General features: G+C 37.2%; 3 protein-coding genes across 3 annotated transcripts; 1 reads left to right on the plus strand and 2 right to left on the minus strand.

Moving 5' to 3' along the window:
* Window positions 1-298: 298 nt before the first annotated feature.
* Window positions 299-5,504, minus strand: LOC111344208 (SUZ RNA-binding domain-containing). Its single transcript, XM_022951419.2, has 7 exons — window positions 5,393-5,504; window positions 5,032-5,108; window positions 4,131-4,203; window positions 3,719-3,840; window positions 2,852-2,896; window positions 2,382-2,450; window positions 299-1,199 (listed from the first exon to the last, which is right to left on the minus strand). Exons 1-7 carry the CDS (start codon window positions 5,453-5,455, stop codon window positions 1,154-1,156), a joined length of 495 nt encoding a protein of 164 aa, XP_022807154.2. The 5' UTR covers window positions 5,456-5,504; the 3' UTR covers window positions 299-1,153.
* Window positions 5,505-8,807, plus strand: LOC111344207 (cytosolic acyl coenzyme A thioester hydrolase). Its single transcript, XM_088730418.1, has 4 exons — window positions 5,505-6,080; window positions 6,375-6,603; window positions 7,480-7,605; window positions 8,086-8,807. Exons 1-4 carry the CDS (start codon window positions 5,535-5,537, stop codon window positions 8,256-8,258), a joined length of 1,074 nt encoding a protein of 357 aa, XP_088586544.1. The 5' UTR covers window positions 5,505-5,534; the 3' UTR covers window positions 8,259-8,807.
* A 912-nt stretch (window positions 8,808-9,719) lies between these two features.
* LOC111344211 (orexin receptor type 2-like) lies at window positions 9,720-11,691 on the minus strand. The gene has a single exon (XM_022951422.2). It carries the CDS (start codon window positions 11,361-11,363, stop codon window positions 10,236-10,238), a length of 1,128 nt encoding a protein of 375 aa, XP_022807157.2. The 5' UTR covers window positions 11,364-11,691; the 3' UTR covers window positions 9,720-10,235.
* Window positions 11,692-18,961: the final 7,270 nt, after the last annotated feature.

Genomic DNA, 18,961 nt, shown 5'->3' on the forward strand with positions numbered 1-18,961 from the left:
AAAGGAAATGATCGCAAACTCAAGAAGCTCGTGTTATTTAGACACATTTTCTTTGTAAGTATCATAAGGAATATAATTATGGAAAACAGTAATGAGAATTTGCATACTGATGTAAAGATGTAAAGAAAGGGTTCACTAAACAATTGTCGGGTAAAAGATGCAAACTTTAAACAACTCTCGTCATATTCAGAATTTATCACGCTTTCTGACAACGGCGGTGATTCGGTTACTCATGACTGCCTAAGATTTTCTTAGGAATAAAAGTCAGTGCCATCAACCAGGGAATACTATCGTCTCATTCCTTTAACTGGGGATCCCTTCCATCCTGCTCTTTGAGCCGGATTACACTTTATTTGCTGTTATCTAGTAACCTGTTCTTAAAATAACAAAAAAGCGATGCTTTCATCCTAAAATTGCTTTCCCAAGTTAAGAGTGACTGTAAATTCGGTACACGGTGGCTCTAACACTTAGGTTAAGACACACATTGAGTCTTCGTCCAGCGAATGAACTCTTAACCAAGTTTGGGCTATCACATTCCTACATTACAGCCCGTGACTTTGAAGAATGATTGGTCTCTAAACCAAAATAAACTCAGAATGGAATTCTGTATAAGCGTGAAGTGAACGCTCGACTCATGAACGAATTCTACCATTTTTCAATCAAAGTTACCGGAGAGAAGTGCCGTAGGTGACAGAAGATTCGTTAGATTCGCTGAGTGAATTCTTGATACTGCACGTTGTCATACCATAGCTGTGCAAGAGAAGTGGGAAGTACTTAACTGGACGAAATACAACTCACTTTTGCGTTGTTGAAGTATTTCTCGAAATGTCGCAAAAGAAGAGTCCAGTCGGGTAAGGATTCATATGATTCGCCAGGTGAAGCTCATTCGACATTGTCTGTGTTTTAAAAAAGGTGCAGCAGACCACAAGTGGCTACTCGAGAGCCTGACAGAGTTATTCACAAAACACACTCCCATGACTAACCGGTAGTTGGACAAAAGTAATCCCTGAAACTTCATCCAGTGAAAAATGAGTACTACACATCCCCAGGCTATTGTTTACGCTCCACACCTGATCTATGTTCTTTGCTTTCGATGAAATTAGATAAAAATACCATGTTTTCACAGGTCAGTTTATGTATCGTGTGTTTAAATTCACCTTGCGAGTTCAAAACCTTTAGAACCGTTTTCAGCTGGACCCCTAAAAAATAAAAGTACACATGGTAAAACATTTACAACCACTCACGGTAGATTAAGTCCCATTCCAAATGTTTCATGAAGTGAGGAAGTCAAAGCTATCGATATTTACCAATAACAGACACCACAAAAATCTCACTGGCAGTTTCTATGATAAATCGATCAATATCGTACTACGTTATCATGCTCTCGTTTTACTTCACATTGAAACGAAAACAAAAGGCATTACACGCGCATCGCACGCGCGTCCAACGCGTCTTACTCCCACGAAATCATTAATTTAACGATAATCACAGGAAAGGGGTAATAATAATAATAATAATAATAATGATAATAATAATAATAACAACAACAATAATAATAACAACAACAATAACAATAACACTTTGACCATGGCTCGATAACCTTTTAATTAATAATAGGGATTGATCTAGTTTCGGTTTTAGGAAGCCCTTTACAGTCAGCCTGTTTTTGTTTTTACTTTTGTGAGGTTTTGGGCCTTATTTGTTTGATTGCTTTTTTATTATTGTATTTTTAGCACACATTCAACTGCAAACTAAAATCTAACGCCTGTACATGTTTGTCATATGGACCGTTGGTTTAGTCATCACCAGTAACATACACTGCACTTGATACAGTCGTGTAATTACATGTACCTATAGGGCAGTCAAAGGTGAGGGGTGGGGCAGGGGGGCACAAATTCATGAGTTATATGTACATGAAGCATTAAGTATGAAGACAACTACATCACTCTGATCCTTTGGTCTGTTAGGACACAGATGCACACCAGTATTTCTGTGTCAATGAGTGAAAAGATAATGCCTTTAGCCATCACGTTTAAGTTTTCCACCCAAGGGTAACTTTGTTTCCAAATGAGTGGAGTGCACTGTAGATTTATAGAATGGTAGCCACAGTGTCTGTGAATTGAGGAAACTTGAGGAAACAAAATCCCATGACTAGACTTAATCAGGTCACGTGAGTAAAATACCAAAACACTGGCTTTTAACTTGTGTATCAAGTTGCAAAAAGGTTCTCAACTAATGGAGGGGAGAACACATTGCTGCATGAAACCAAAAGCAGAGACTATTTGCAAGGGTGTGTCCAATGTTATCTTCTGTACTAATCTTTCCTACAATACACTACAGTTTTAAATTTTACAATATTGTACTAAAATGTTCTACTCTACCTTGGCAAACGAATGACATTATCTGGCAGTTTCTGTTCCACTTGCAATACTTGTGGTCTGACATCTTTTCTGTTTAGTTAAAACAATAACATTTACATATTAAGCTATTTGCAGAGTGAGGACATGTGTGTTTTCTGCTGGAAGAAATAACCACAGATAAGATCTTGTGACAGGAGCAGTATTTAAAAAAAAGACAAAGAAAAAAAGTTTATCAATGTTGCATTATGCACAGGCTTGTAGCTAAGGGGGCTGGGATGCCTGTGACTAAATAACTTGGGTGGTAAAAAGAAAGGATTGAAGGAATCTACAGAAAAAAGTTATTTTTTAATAAATCAGAGCATGGATGACAACACAATAGTAAGGTAGGTACCCTGGGTAACCATAGCTACACCTCTGGTATATACATGACTTGTACATGTATATAAATTATGTGAAAGACATGGTATGGGTGATTTACAGGTGTAACTTACTCTGATTCATTGTTTTCATCTGATGCTGATCCTAATATCCGTGCCCTAATAAAATGAAAGGATAACGAATAATAACAATATTAAAAAGCATAGTTGACTTACTAATAAAATCATTAATAGGAAACAATACAGAAACCACACAACCACAAAGTTCATATGTCTTGAAGCAAGCACATGCAGCTGGGTATCTACATTGCATTTCATTTAATATGTACATGTATGTGGACCATACAAGTGTAAATTAAGTACAAAAGTTTATAACAATCTCAAGTAAGCCTACAAAGCAAACTGCATGATCAGTGCATGAGCCATTTGTGTGATTTGTTTAATTGCAGTCAAACTCCATGTATAGAGAAAAGAAACAAACTGTTTTAACAATATTAATTTTGTTATAAAACTACATTGTGTACCTTTAACTTTTTCACTCCCACGATCTTATTAATAATTCTTCTTACTGTTTGCCATATAATTCTCCTGATGTTAGTTTGGAGAATGTGTCAGTGAATCACTTAATAATTACCTAATTGATATTTGTCTTTATTCTCATCACTTGTCTGCCTGATACTGTTGTATTGATACAGTAAAGAAAATTCCCTCCTGGTCACACTCAAGGGAGCTAAACGGCTAATCAATATGTTTAAGTATAATACAAAGTTAACATTGCCTGATATTGTTGTATTGATACAGTAAAGAAAATTCCCTCCTGGTCACACTCAAGGGAGCTAAACGGCTAATCAATATGTTTAAGTATAATACAAAGTTAACATTGCATACTATTAAGGATAAAAAGGTTGGTAAAAAGCTGAACAGACTTTACAATTATTGCTTGTTTACGCAAATTTTTTTTTTTTTTTTTTAAATCCTCACCTGGCTTCTGCATATTGTGCTTGTCTTTCTGCTAAGGTTTTATGAGCAGGCTTCTCCTTGGAGGATTCCTGACCTTTTAAATGATTCGATCCTCCAGAATCTGGTCGTTTTAAAATCCTTAACTACAACATGAAAATGGAGAGATACATGAAGTTCTGAATCTGCTAACTTAAAAACACTAAGGGATATGCAATAATTTAACTATTTTTTTTGAAGGTCACAAGTATACACAACAGTTTGTATCTTACTTACTTGACTCTTCTAACTTGTTGTACACAATAATTGACAACTGATCACTAACTCCCACATGAGGTATTTCAAATTTACAAATCAACTGGGTGCAAAACAACCATGGCTATAAAGCAACTGGATGCCATATCAAATGCATGGTTTATTAAAAAAAAATTTATACCTGTGGTTTGTAGAGTGTTCGGTTTGTATCTTCCTGCATTAGAATTGAAGAACCTGTCTTAGTTTCTTGTATCCTAAAAAAGTGACACGCATGAAGAATAACAGGCACTATTAATTTTACTTTCAGTTCATTCCACTAATGTCCAACAAAAGTCCCAACACAGAAGTCTGATTTAGCTGTTGTTTATCAAAACCGCTTTCTAAACTATCATCAATCTAGCTGAACCTTTCATCTGAACATTTCTATTTGTGAGCAGTATCAAGAGGGCCTTAAACTAACAGTGGAGGGACATTTATTTAGTTTCATCAACCATTTCATTAAGAAAGACTGAGGCCCACAGCTTCAATAAAACCACAGTTTGGATTAGACTTCCTGTAAATAACCTACCCAAAAAGTCTTGAGGTATGGTTAAAAAAAAAAATAAAATAATAATTCTAGGTGAAATGTTAAAAAAACAAACATAAAATAATGAAATAATTTGGATATATCAACAAAGTTGAAATGGTAAATTGGCCGCCGTAGCGATTACAAAATTAAAATAATAAAGATGTGTAGCTAGCTCTACACGAACATCTTCATTCGATGCAAGTAACAATAGGTGTAGGTGTGATCTTCCTAACTTGATACATGTTAAACATTCACAAGGCTGTTTGGCAATGGATACCATAAAGACATGGTTTTAATAATGATGACGTTTTATAAGGCGTTTTCCCAGAAAACACTTATCAACAGTTGAGTCTAATTTAGAGTAAAAATTGAAAGTAAAATATTACGGTATTTAATTTTATCATGATTACAGTACGGCAGAAAGAGGATGTTTCAATATATTTCAATTTTTATCCACAAAAATACCGAGTTAAGATTTTTTCAGGAAATTTTTTTTTATTGTGATTGTTCTTACTTTATGGTTGTATTTGAAGCTTTCTGATCCTTTTCTCGAATCTGTTTCTCACGTTCTTCCATTCGTCTTTCTAATTCCTGCAAACGGTATCAGTTGTAAAATTGACAAATAAATTAATTAAAAGTGGAATCATGGGTAGAATCTGTTTCTCCAAAGGTACATCACTACTAGAACGAGAGCGTTTGAAAAACAAAGCCATTCCTGGAATCCAGGGGTCAATTATTGGCAGATATGAAAACTACCTTGCAGTTCGTTAGTACAATTTCCGAGAAAAAAAATCGAAAAAGGGAGATTGGATTGCGCAGAAACTTATATGAGTCATAAAAGTGATGAAAATAAACATTATCTACAAATTATTTACCCCTGAATCTGCCATATCTTCCCAACTGTCCCAAATATCTTCATCTTCTTCCTCTGCCGCCATTTTGACTTCCGTATTTTCGACCACGCGTGAACAAACGGCGTAGCCGCTGACCGAGGATAGACAGAAAAAAAACACTAATATGGCGGCTAAAATAGCCCGAGCTGAGTCATCAATGGAAGTTGAAGATTCCATTTCTCGTGGATCGATAGAGGTTTGTCGTCTTATGCATCCTGATGATGCCAACTTAGCAGGCAATGTTCATGGAGGCACGATCCTGAAATTGATCGAGGAAGGAGGGTTTATAATAGCAACAAGGCATTGCAACAGGAATCGATCCAAAGAAGAGCCCGTTCTGGCTGCCTTGGCGCGTGTTGAAAGAACAGACTTTATACAACCGATGTTCATCGGTGAAGTCGCACAGGTTCACGTCCAGTTGGGCTACGCATCGAAGAGATCTTTAGAAGTTAAAGCCAGTGTCTGGGCTGAGAATGTTTTAACCGGAAGTCGTCGATTGACTAATCGCGCTTCTCTTTGGTATGTTCCAATCGTGATGGGATCAGATGTTCGAATTATTCCTGAGGTTCCCGCTTTGGAATATTGTAGCAAAGAGGAAGAGGAAGAAGGCAAAGAGCGATACGAGCTACAGAAGAGAGCCAGGCTTGACAAGGAGGAGCATTTTCAAGAGGTATATGTAAAGCTGTAGAGAGATGGATCGTGATTTAACCTTTACACTCAAGAGCTGATATGCAATTCCCCTTGAGATAATTTGGCGTTGAATGAAGATAACACTTTCTTGCCGATAAGTTTGTGTATACTATCACCTGTTCGGTGGCATCCATTTATGTCAACACTTCTGTGGTTATTAATGGTTGGCCTAATTAATTTAGTTGGACTGTGCGAGGAAACCTGTGTTTTTACATTTTTTCTGAATGTCTGATTTTCCTGCCTGTATACTTAAAAGTGAATTTTATCTTCACAGAATCCCCCAAGCAATTATCTGATTTCACCGTCAGTTCACCCAGCTGGAAAGAACGTTTCACGTTATAGCGTGTTAAATTCGGAATCATCATTAATCCACTCAGTACAACCATCAGAATGTACAAAGGCTGGGTTTGTTCTTGGAGGAGTGACTATGAAAATGATGGATGAGGTGGCAGGAATTGTGGCATTTAGACACTGCAAAACTAATGTGGTCACTGCATCTATTGGTGAGTTTACTTAGCCTGGTGGGAATACTGTTTATGCAAAAGACTTTTTTTTTTACATTCTAAATCTAAATCTTTTTGGACAACTGTAAGAGAATTGATAATGCTTGCGTTGCTGTAATTTTAGCATGCAGCAGTATAAGACTTCATGAGGTACTAAATTTTATTTTCTCTACATCCATATTCTTATATAATTATTTAATATATTAAATATAGGATTTTTCATAGAAGCTAGGTACCCTCTTTAAATAATGTTCTTCTTCCTCTTTTTCTTCTTCTTCTTCTTATTATTATTATCATATAAGGGGCAAAATTACTGAATTGTGATTGGTCAAGACAGAGGGCATTTTTTTTCTTAATTTTTGTAATTGCCCTGGGCAAAATTACTTGAAAATGATTGGCTGAAAATCGCTTAGCAATGGCTGCCAAGGTAAAGAAATTTCTGTTTGTTTTGTAACAATGGCGTCCCGTTTTGCACGAGATCAGTAAGAAGACCTTTTGCCCCTTATATTAAAAACAAGTAATCACATGGTTCCTTGTAGAATTAAGGATTAATATCACTTGTGTTTTCGGAAGTTGTGGAAATTGCCCTCGTCGCTGTGCAACTCAGAAAATTTCAGCAACTTCCGGAAACACGCGTGATATTAATCCTTAATTTTACTTGGCCCCATACGATTACCTATACTTATTATTATTATTACTATTTTTATTATTATTACTGCTCCAAAGTTTGATAATGACAACTTAAGACAGCTTGCTTGCATGCCAGACCTAAACATGTTAAGCCATGATCTTAAATAACTGGGACACAGGCAAGTGTAATCGTAATATTCACTGTTTTTCTACTTTTAATTTACCATAATTGTGTTTATTTTCTAGATGCCATTGACTTCCATGCCCCTGTCAAGCTTGGTCATATTATACACATCACTGGCCGAGCAACATTTACTAGTGCTAAGTCAATGGAGATAGAGGTGGTTGTACATGCCAAGGATTATCATCTAGGTAATGGCAGTTTCTTGCTGCTAAATTCATCATCTAGAACACTTTTCAGTTGATTTTTGTAAGACCACAATCATAAACTCATAAAGGCCATTCAACATAATGGTGAATATCAGGTAGTCACTCATTATTACTTCAGGGTATATGTCATCAGTCATAATCTGAGGTTTAGGTATTGACCTAAAAGTCACTCACCTCATTCTGATCTGTTAGACAATTAATCTATGCATTAAATATGGATTAAATACATTATACCCTGCCTCCCCTTCTTGGTTTGGTGCTGTCCCCAAAATCTTGCCATTGTCTTCTGTTCATATAATATCTTTTCATATACCTTTGACTCCTTAAATGTTCTCTTTGTTTACTGAGAAGTTTATAGCATGATTGACAGCTTGATGGATTTTCAAACTTTAGAGTTTGGATATTATTAAAATCTGATGCGATGTCTAATTTGTTTAACTTGTATGTTCTTGTGACACACAGATGACAGCATAAGAGCATGCAGTGCATACTTCACATTTGTGTCTCTTGATGAAAAAAGAAGACCCCAGACTATTCCCTCTCTGGAACTACACACTGAGGAAGAGGCAAAACGCTTTGAGGCAGGGAAGAAAAGATATCAAATACGTAAAGAGAAAAGAGTGGGTCAAAGCTAAATGATGGGCCATGGTAGATTCTAAATCAAGCAACACTAATATCAGTTTCAGTGTTTTCAGCTCAGGCAATGATCACTGCAACTAGTTGAGAGGCTCTAGGTATTAAAACAAAGATTTTTCAAGATACCAACTACAAGTATATAAATACAGAATTTTTACTATGTTCTCCAGGAGTCAACAAAATTTTTCATATGATGAAACATCTGTGAAAATGGCTATGTTTTAAGACATCTTATTTTAGGATACTGTACCACATTAAAACTACTATAAATTTCTCATAGAAAAAAAACTGGAATGTTTTCACCTTTAGTTTTTATCTGCAAGTTTCAGAGAAACAGACTTAAATCTTTTATTTTGAACCCAATCAACATGTAAAGAAAAGACCAAAACTTAAATACATAAATGTAATAACAACTACATTGCACTGTTTACCAGTATAGTGATATAATATTATTTTAAGGTAAATTTTTGTAATGAGTAATATTACTGGTTGTATTTCAGATTTTGTAATCTATGTAATATTTAAATAAATATTTATGGTCATTTCAATTATTTTAGACCTACATATATCTCAGAACATTATATAGATTCCCCTCCTTTGGGCCATGTGACTATCTGGTCTGCAGTTTGTGCATCTATCTGTTTGTATGCATGTCTGTGTGTCTGTCACCCAGTCACTCACTCAGTTGGTTAGTTAGTGTGTTGGCTGGCCAGCGGGAGGTGCAGTGGCCTCATGGTTTGTGCGCATGACTCCGGATTGAGTGGTCTGGGTTTGAGCCCGGGCCGGGACATTGTGTTGTGTTCTTAGGCAAGACACTTTACTCTCACAGTGCCTCTCTTCACAGTATAAATGGGTACCGGCAATTTAATGCTAGGGGTAACCCTATGATGGACTTGCATTCCATCCAGGGGGGAGTAGAAATACTCCTAGTCGCTTCATGCTACAGAAACCAGAGTTAAGCACCGGCCTAATGGACCACTAGGCTCGTAAACAGACTTTACCTTTACTGGCTGCCAGCGAGTTGGTCAGTAAGTCAGTTAGTCAGCCTGTCAGTAGGTTGGTGGGCCTGTCTCTCCCCAGTATTTCTGTCTGTCTTCATATCAACTTTGGTAACAATAGCCTGCCAACGATATGCATGTTTTTATCAACTTTCTATATTTCACTCATACTAGTTGCTTTAATTTTCTACTTACACGTGAACTGTAAACACTTCAGTGACCAACTTCAAATAAGTCTCTGTTATCAGTAAGCCCCCTGTCTGTAGCTTCAAGTTTCTAATAAGCCCCTCCCTTACGAGCCTTTTCCCTCAGTTCTCATATAAATTTCTGTAGAGTTACAATTTTGAATTCAACAATAACTTTGACTCTCAACAATTTACACTCATACTTGACTCTCATCAATTTACACTCATACCTTGACTCTCATCAATTTGCACTCATACTTGTATCTAAATGCCTGTATTACTTTTCATTGTCATAACTGTCTGATTATCAACCATAGACATTTATTTAATAACTCCGGGAAACAGTTTAGAAGAATATTTTTGACTCAATTATGGGTTTCCACTACCCCCTTCACCTCTGTGATAAACCCCCTTTTTGATCTTAAGATACCGGCATGTTCGAGTAAATTGTAATTTTGCTCCGCATCTATTTGTTTTCTGCCAAATTCTTTTTTTAGATTCGAATGTGTGGTATCCTTCAAAGTAGCGTTTTCTGATCGCGTTTGTGTTTGTTAAATTAATTATAGAGCTCCTACAGCTTAATCACGTAGAATTTTTAAAATTACTTAAAAGTTCTCGTATAGTTACGTGATTTCCCTTACTTTGAGGTAGTAGATTAAGCGTGAATGACGCTAAAATGCTTCGAAACTTATACCTGATTGTTTCATCAGCCCTACTTATAGTTGACTCGCTTATACGCTGATGAACTAAAACGTCCTCGTTTCAAAGTTCAGCCCATTCCCAGAACTCAAGACTAGACTGTCGTCCCATTCTCATTATTGTTGACTCTGAGACTTACGAGATTGATACCTCGTGGAAAAACACCCAACGAACTAAAACTTGTTGCCGACTGAGAGAGCAGTGACAGTGTTGTTCCACTACGCACTCGACTCGGAACACGGCATCTAAATTTATTCATGATGCTTTTGAAACTACTGCGGTATTTTTGGCTGAATGTTATGTACAGGCATGGTGTCACAGCACTGTTGGTATGAGCCAAGAAGTACCTGACAAATTGAACATTGCACGATATTGAAACTCCGATAATTGCTTTGCGCATGACAAAATAACTGAGCCAACATGATATAAATGCGAGTGTAACAGCTAACAACATTTTAAAAACGTTTGCGTTCACCTTATCTTTGGAGGCTTCGTGTCCGTTTGTGCTTGCATTGCTCCTTGCAATTCTCCTATTCCTCAACTTAATTGCAGCCAGCATGTAAAGAACGACTATTAGAAACAGAGGAGCCGCGTAAAATATGGCTGCCAAGACGTTGTCATAGATTTTTCTACCTTTTGAGCTTCCAAATAACTTGTTTAGATATGCCCGGCAAATCAGTGCTCCCCCCTGACCAGGTGCGAGTTTCAGCGCAATGACGTTTGGCGTGTGAACCATAAAAGACACCAACCAAACTGCAATAAGAATCACCTTGACTCTGTGGACTGTTAACTTGTTGCCTGCAAACGGCGACACTGCTAAAAGCCTCTCCACGCTGAGGAATACCAGAGTTAGGATTGTTACTTTCACTGATACCAGGTGAATTGTGGGAACTGTTTTGCACAAGACGAGACCCATGGTCCCTCCTACTAACCAATCATAGCTTCGTATCACCGCTGATATCATCCTTGGCATGTATACTATAGTTATAGCCAAGTCTGCAACGGCCATATTGGCTATAAGATAAGTAACTGGTTTGCGCATCTTTCGGTCTTGCCACAGGACCCCAATAACGAGAGAGTTTCCACACAGCGAGAGTAATGAAATAATTGTGTAAGCCAGCACACGGCCAGCTTTGATAATTGCTTCGTCAGACTTGAAGCACACAGTTATCACTTTTTCGTGGGCCAACTTTGTGGAATTATTGCTAATATTTTCAAACATGATAAGAGTGAATTGTTGAAATTTTTATATTCGGCCGTTTCCAGACCACTTCTAAAAAGAATTATAAAAAAAAGAAATAATTTAGATACATTCGTATATATGAAGTTTGAAACTGTATAAAACAAATGAACTGATTTTTTAGAACAAAAAAATCTTATCGAGAACACGGAAAAAAAGCGGGAGAGGGTGGAAGATCTTTATTTTGATTTTGTTATATTGGTCAGTATTTTCTTTTTTTTTTTTTTTTTTCTTCAGAATTTGAATCATATGCACGTCAAAAGGAAATTCTCAAGCGCATCTTTTGCAGGAGTAAAATTCGTAAATTTATCTCGTTAACTTGTTGGTAAGATGCAAACTCACCTTTTGTTCCTACAGTTCTGCAAAGTGTGGATTATAGCAACTGATTTTCAAAACAAAGGCCTTTGGTCGACAGCAAATACAATCCATCGGATAAAATACGAAAATGGTTTTGGTGTCACGCCGAGGAGCGGGGACTGAATGGAGCCTTTCATCCTGAAAAGAGCAATTCCTTCGACTCCCTGCTTGGGAGAACGATGGTTCCGCTTATATCTTTGGCTCATCCTTGAACTTTATCCTCATTTGATGGAAGTTCTCTTCGCACTCAAAGTCCAGTTCAAGAGGAGTCTTCAGCTTTCTTAAAATAGCTCTCCACGTGCTCAACTGAAGATAGGTTCTTGACAAAAGTGCAAAGAAGGCGTCATTGAAATTAATCTGCAATTTGTAACGCCAAATGAATCAAAGTCCGTGTTTATTTCTTTGAGGGAAAAAGAGTAGAAAGTTCTTAAAGATGCTTTCGAGGTACAGCAAAAAAGGCTTTAATAAGTGGAAGATGTCAGGTTCATGTTTATAGTGGCCCCGGTCTCGTGTTTGTTTTTGTTCCCTTTTTGAAAAGTAGGATTCCTTTCTTCCTATCAAGTTCTTTTGCTTAAGTAGCCTACGTTTCGTTTGATGTTGACATGAATTTGCACCTGAATATCTGAATAATGAATTGAAGATAATGTATGATCGATTTAACATCATGCCAAAGTTTAGTACGGCTGTGAATCTGAACTGATAAACCCAACAGCTTACAGCCACCATCGCCTCGATAGGCTTTCTAAAATCAGCACTGCAGGGATACCTGAACAGTTTTTTTTTTGTTAATTTGGGGATAAAAAAAACTGGAGTATTTTTTCAAAATTGTCACACCTGCAGCCTAAGTGCACAAAACCTGAACAAAGGGTAGCTTGTCAGATACTTTGTCTAAATATTGTAAAATGGCTGAGAATTCTTAGAAAACAATCAAAAGAATCACAAACTGTCAAACACTGTTTAGCAATCCTTGCAATGCATATATGGATTACAAAAAACTCAGTCAATTCACAGATGCGTGCTTGAAAAGAAAACATTATCTGTGGAAACGAACTTCGTTAGGAGACATGATTTGCTCAAGTTTTCCTCATCCGTAATTTTTTTATCTATCACTTTTTGACTTAGTGTCTATTCCAAATTTGGAATATGTTTGGTAATGGAGGTTAGAAACCTTTCTTCTACGCAAGTTTCTCATTTCTCTGATTGAAAAACCGACGCGTCGCTAATGCAGCTGAATTTGCGTTTCAGATAAATATCCACTTTTAGATTAATCGCTGTTAGGCAATTTGTCGACCGGAAACTCTACTTGCCACTTTGAATTTATGAAAAAAGGTACTATAGCGACATGATTCGTTTGTAACTGTACTTTCCCGCAGTAATTCGTCTTCCTCTAACTACGTTTAAAATTGCATAATTGAATAAAATCTCGAATAAAATTGGTTGACGAAGCGAGGTATTTAGCATGGAATTGCGAGTTGAAAACGAGGCAAAGTGATATTGTTTCGCATCTCGCGTTTCGCGCGTAGGATAAAAACAAACAATGTTATTAATGTGTCCCTTTTTTTATTTTTCTTCAATTATGCGATTCAGGGAAAATCTATTGTCTGACTTGTGAATTCAACGTTAAATTGCACTTGAAAACCGATATCGCACTCCTTTCGTGTGCAATTTAACGCGGAATTCCCTCGTCAGGTAGTTAAGTTTCCTGGTATGAAACCTTTACCCTTTTATGCATTGTCATAATGTGGTGTAAAAGGAGAAATTGACAAGCCAAAAATACGCGTTTAGATCCGATTGATGATGAATCTCTTTGAGGTTGACGCTCAAACAGCTAATGGTCACTCTTTCCATATTTGAGTTCTTAATGTTTCAAACCGGGGGCCCGTTTCTCGAAAGTCCCGGTAACTTAACAGCCCCGTAAAGCAGTTCTGTGTTCATTCAAGATGAGGATTTCAAAAGTTTTGAAAATGATACAATGAATCTATCAGCTAAAGAAATAAAAAGGAATGGGTGCTAGAATCAGCTTTCCTATCCTATGATTTTAAAACATGTCTTCGGCCCGGCCCGCCGGTCAAGTTGCCTCGACTTTCGAGAAACAGGCCCTGGAACCGTTCCCACAAAATTAGATACTCAAAACTAATCCTGATATTCGTTAAGTTGGATCCATAAGAGGTATATGAAAACTTGCCACCTATAACCTACATCCAAGAGGAAAGAGATAAAAAGAAAAATCAGAATGTAATCAGTATGACGTTTTGTTATTTAAAGTTCCACATCATCGGTTGGTTGTATGTCCGATTCTCCATTAAGTCAAAAGAAGTGAGAAATGGATTGTGCTCCCTCTTAAATTCTCTGGTGGTTTTTATTAAGTTAAACATTTTCCTTCTTTGCCCACCCTGATCCCGTCAAGGAGAAAGAAAAAAAAAAAAAAAAAAAAAACAGCCGGTAGTCTATTTACATACTTCACAACTTCATGGTGAATCATTCTTGTTTCAAGGAAATGTTTCACGAAAATGAAGTCACTAAACACCACTTGGGAACAAACAAGACAAAAACGAGAAATCCTTGACAGATTTTTAAAAATTGCTTTGATACAATCTCCTTGCCGTTTTAGGAATTATCTATCAAACAGCTTTGTTGGTTCAAATGAATAATTGTTAGCCCCGCTATTTTTGTGTCTGTGTTTTTATGAAATCGTAAGGCAAAAATATTCACGAATAGACCCATCCCAACAAAATAGGGAAAGAGAAAAAAAAAAAAAAAAAAACTAAACTCTACTGCTCCGTCATCTTGATCTCCTAGCCATGACTAAAGGTAGTTTCCGTCCTGTGGAAGTTCAACTCGAATGAGGTATTCCCATAAACGATATGGTGTACTTAGCTTTCCTAACTTTCCAAGGCTCTCACACTGTTTAACTCGATGTTAGATCTTGAGCGATCTCTTTTTGACGATGCACTTGCAAGCATGATAATCCATGGCTTTTCAAGTTTCAGTTTTTGGCGTATCATTTGAAAAGCTTTTCGATAATTCTCACTCAACGTAAGACAGATAATTGGGTTGCATGCACTGTTCAAGTGACCAAGAAAAAACCGCAAGAAGAGAACCTCACATGGAATAACCACATCCCAAAACTCCTGTAATGGTATAACGAGGAAATACAGCATCCAGCATAGAAGGAAAGCTGTTATCACGGCCAGGATCATATTATTCACTTTTCTGGTCGAGGCTGATACGCAATCCCTTGTGACATTGTCAATCAGGCCATGGCGACGCCTTAAGGAGACCACAATCACAGTGTATAATGTTATTATGATGAGTAGAGGCAGACCATAGAATGCAACTAGCATAGACTTGTGATACGACTTTCTTGATCGCTCCGTTTGGAAGCTGAGAGAGCTAATCCAAAAACAGCCCAGCTCGCCAGACTGAAACCGAATCGTTTTGACGCCGTAGAACATCGGGGATCGCGCCGCTAGCGACACCAGCCAAGTGCCGCACAGTAAGAGGGTGGAGAGCTTCTTCGAGATAACAACTCGTAAGGGAAACGTCACCGCAAAGAACCTCTCAAAGGCGATAAGAACAACTGTCAGGATTGATACGCATATTGAGATTTCTTGCGACATTGATACAAATATACAAAGAACAAGTCCTAGCGTTCCCTCGACCAGCCATTGAAGGCTGACGAGAATACGAGCGATCATTCTTGGCATGTAGACTAAAGTGATAAGAAGATCTGCGAGCACCATGTTCATGATGCAGCAGTTGATCGCGGTCTTCATTGTTTTGCTTTTGAAGTAGATGAACGCCAGTAAAGTGTTACCTACGATGGAAGTGCCTATCACGAGAACGTAGGCAAGGACCATGAACACCTTCAAAACGCGATTGTTCGTAAAAGTGAAGCAGGGTTCGTCTGTTAAATCAAAAGTTTTCTTGGAGTCATTATTGATGACACTTAAACTCAAGTTTGCCATATCACACGAACTAATTCAGTAACGCATAATCACGAAGAAAAAAAGAAAAATTCGGCTGATATCGCTGTTCCCCGTTTACCGAAAAAGTGGATTTCTCGATTGTCGTACGAGTTTGAAGCATTTAGTTCTGCCCCAAGTTTGAAACATCAGTCTTGCTTCCATGTGGTTAAATACAGCTGCTTACATGCATAAGGCGGTATTCAAAAACGAAAAAAAAAAAAAAAATTAGAATAGAGGCAAAAAACGTCTGTTTCGGATGTCATTCATAATTCTTCCATTTTCAGTGTTCTTTTGTAGCGCAATTTAATTGATTTTATCCGGATAAAGAGAACAAAACCTGGTTCAAAAGGACTGGAAATCTCCAGATTTAAACAAAAATATTGCATCTCCAAATGCGGTTGTGAGAATTTTTTTCTATATGGTATGGACGAGTATCGAGAAGACTAAAGATCTCAATACGAAAAATTAAAAAAAAAAAAATACCCAAATTAAAAATGCTTTCTATACAATCGACGTCGGCATTGCGTGAGAGTTACCATAACTCGAGAGGGTGTTTGGAGTGATTTATTAATAGTAGGGGGTAATGAAAATAATAATAATGATAATAACATTAATAATATTTCATAATACATTGTGTTATTATTAGTATAATCAGAAAAGGAGAAGATGAGAAATAGGGAAGGGCTGAAAAGAAAGAAAGAAAGTTAAAAAATAGGTCACAAATGATAGTGAAAGTGACAGGTGACAAAAAATGCAGCTTACCTTATTAAAAATTCAACACAATCCTTCACGTCATTATGCCCTCAATCCCTGTCGCTGACATGTAAATTTGCAAAATTAACAAACGTGCTAGATTATTTAACATATTTAACGTTTCCTGAGAAGGTGTTGGGAGGTACTTATCAAAAAAAGTGAGAAACGATTTTACGTTCTGGATGGCCTTCAGCTCCAAGCTGTTATTGTCAACCTTACGAAGAACCTTCTGTTTATGTCTGCTGGTGATCTGTGGTAGGAGGGATTTTGACAGACTGTTGTCTTTAACCAAATTTAACTATCAAACAGGCTTAATGTATCAATTTTGTTCTAAAATTTTTTTTTCGGTTACAAATTATGGTTAAATTCGTTGATTCTGGCCTTTAATAATGCAACAATTCTGAAAACGTGAGCAACAAAAACAAGAATTAATTTGGAAAACAGGCGAAGTTATGGAGAAAAATATCGTACTACTTCAACGGACAAGTCAAACTTTATTTGGATCACTGAGTAGAGGTTGCTGAGAATTTAGTAAAACGCCCGGCTGATGTTGAGAGTCAGCTCATATTTGTCTAACGAAATTATCGGAGACAAACTGCCATAATTTTAATTTTAGTGTTGAGATAAGGCTGCATAAAAAAATTGTTCTCCTTCTTTCTGGCACTCAGCAATCTTGGTATAATTTAAAGCAATATAATTGGTTTGCTTGTGCCAGTTAACAATTATTTTTTGTCAATGTCCTTCTTCTATTCCCCCCGATTTAAAAGATCATTTCGGTTCAGAGATTATGAAGACAGAGAGTGTAGCGACCTCACGTGTGATTTTTCTCTTGGTTTTATCTGCGAAAAGACACCAGCTAGCTGAATTTCCGTTACTATTTAGGATGGTTGAGCGTGTCGCCGTGTGACTTTTTTAAGTTGCTCTCTTTCCAATGAGTATCAATTTTTATCAAAATTAAACAGTTTCTTTAACCGGAAATTGATCGAGTGTACCTAAATCTCCGCTGTTTCGCTTTCTACTGGTAAAGCAGGACAAGGGAGATGGCAAGACGTTGCAAACATGTACAAATTTACAAATAAATACAAATCCCATTTATTCACGACATCGACAATCGTTGTGAAATACTATGCTTATTCAACATACTCTAGCCACTATATCTAAAACAATCGCTGCGAATACTTCTGGTATTACACCACAAACACAGTTACCGTAAATGCTCAAATTAGCGCCCAGCCTCAAATAAGCGCCCCGCCTCGAATTAGCGCCCCTCCTAAGGCTCAAAATTTGTACTAAGCACCGCCCTTCAAATAAGCGCCCCCCCCCCTCCCCCGAGAAAAAAATGAGTTTCGGTACTCGGTACGATATACCAGACGTATACGGTCTATACGGTTCTTTTAATAGAATGTGACATTGTTAAATAGTATAAATAGTAATGTCCTTTCAAAGTCGCACGGGTTTGCTTCTCATTTCCTTGATAGAAATATCCATGTGAGCACATAGCTGCTTCACTTTATTAATTTCCTCGTGAAACTTTCAGGACATCACGCTATGGGATGTCGAAGATGCAGCTCCTATGACAACATTGCTTGAGGACAGTGATACAGAAATTGAAGTTGATTAAGGATCCAAATGCTTAGGAGAGACACGATATTTCAATATTAAAAATGTGTTTTTATTGTATGTTTAATTGAAGACAACTGCACATTAACCGCAGACTTTTCTTTTTAGACAAAACATTTCACAATAGCAAACGCATAATTTGTTAGAATTGTTCTATTGCAGAAATAAAATACACTTTTTGACGACACAAGTCTTAAGAACGTTCGCAAAAAGTAGTTTTCTATAAGGTTTTTGAATTTTTAAGTTGCAGTTTTGTTTTAAATAGAAATAAAGATAGTGTCATTTTGAGGCTTAAAATTGATAAACGAAATAAGCGCCCAGCTTCAAATAAGCGCCCCCCTTCGAATTAGCGCCCCCCTCTCGCCTTAGAAAATTAAATAAGCGCCACGGGCGCTAACTCGAGCATTTACGGTGCTATCGACGTACCAAATCATACCAAATTACTTCAAATTTCGTGATTATGCTATGAGTACCGTGTCTTGTTCTACGTAGCCCTACAACGCTAGAAAGTCCAATGCAGTTGCAGCAGCTATTTCATAACACCTTTATTCTGATTCCTAAGGAACCGGTCATTTTTCATCGCCAAGAGATGATAATCTCTTGTTATCGTCTAAAGGGGCGGAGGAAGGGGGGGTAGTGTGTCACGATAAAATTTATCTGATCTAACGATAAGGTTCTGTAATATACCCCACCTCACTGAAGGTTAATTGGCAGTCAATTTACAGTTTTCCCTAGCCCCTTTTATACTCTGTTGGAGAAGACGGACTCCCATCCGTTCCCCCGATAACCATGTGATTTCCTAAAATCCTCTCCTCCCCTTCCCCCCTGATAAATTAAGACTAGTCTCTCAATCGTAAAAAGAAAAAGAATCCATAAAGACGA

This window comes from Stylophora pistillata, chromosome 8 (genome assembly GCF_964205215.1).
Source record: "Stylophora pistillata chromosome 8, jaStyPist1.2, whole genome shotgun sequence".
NCBI classification, from domain to species: domain Eukaryota; kingdom Metazoa; phylum Cnidaria; class Anthozoa; order Scleractinia; family Pocilloporidae; genus Stylophora; species Stylophora pistillata.

Excerpts from the sequence above, each read along its gene's own strand:
- LOC111344208 (XM_022951419.2), bottom strand. The coding sequence starts at position 5,455 with ATGGCGGCAGAGGAAGAAGATGAAGATATTTGGGACAGTTGGGAAGAT. Across the intron at positions 3,841-4,130 it reads GAACACTCTACAAACCACAG|TTAAGGATTTTAAAACGACC; the intron begins GTATAAATTTTT and ends TTCATGTTGTAG. Across the intron at positions 2,451-2,851 it reads GATGAAAACAATGAATCAGA|AAAAGATGTCAGACCACAAG; the intron begins GTAAGTTACACC and ends TTAACTAAACAG.
- LOC111344207 (XM_088730418.1), top strand. The coding sequence starts at position 5,535 with ATGGCGGCTAAAATAGCCCGAGCTGAGTCATCAATGGAAGTTGAAGAT. Across the intron at positions 6,081-6,374 it reads AGGAGGAGCATTTTCAAGAG|AATCCCCCAAGCAATTATCT; the intron begins GTATATGTAAAG and ends TTATCTTCACAG. Across the intron at positions 7,606-8,085 it reads TGCCAAGGATTATCATCTAG|ATGACAGCATAAGAGCATGC; the intron begins GTAATGGCAGTT and ends TGTGACACACAG.
- LOC111344211 (XM_022951422.2), bottom strand. The coding sequence starts at position 11,363 with ATGTTTGAAAATATTAGCAATAATTCCACAAAGTTGGCCCACGAAAAA.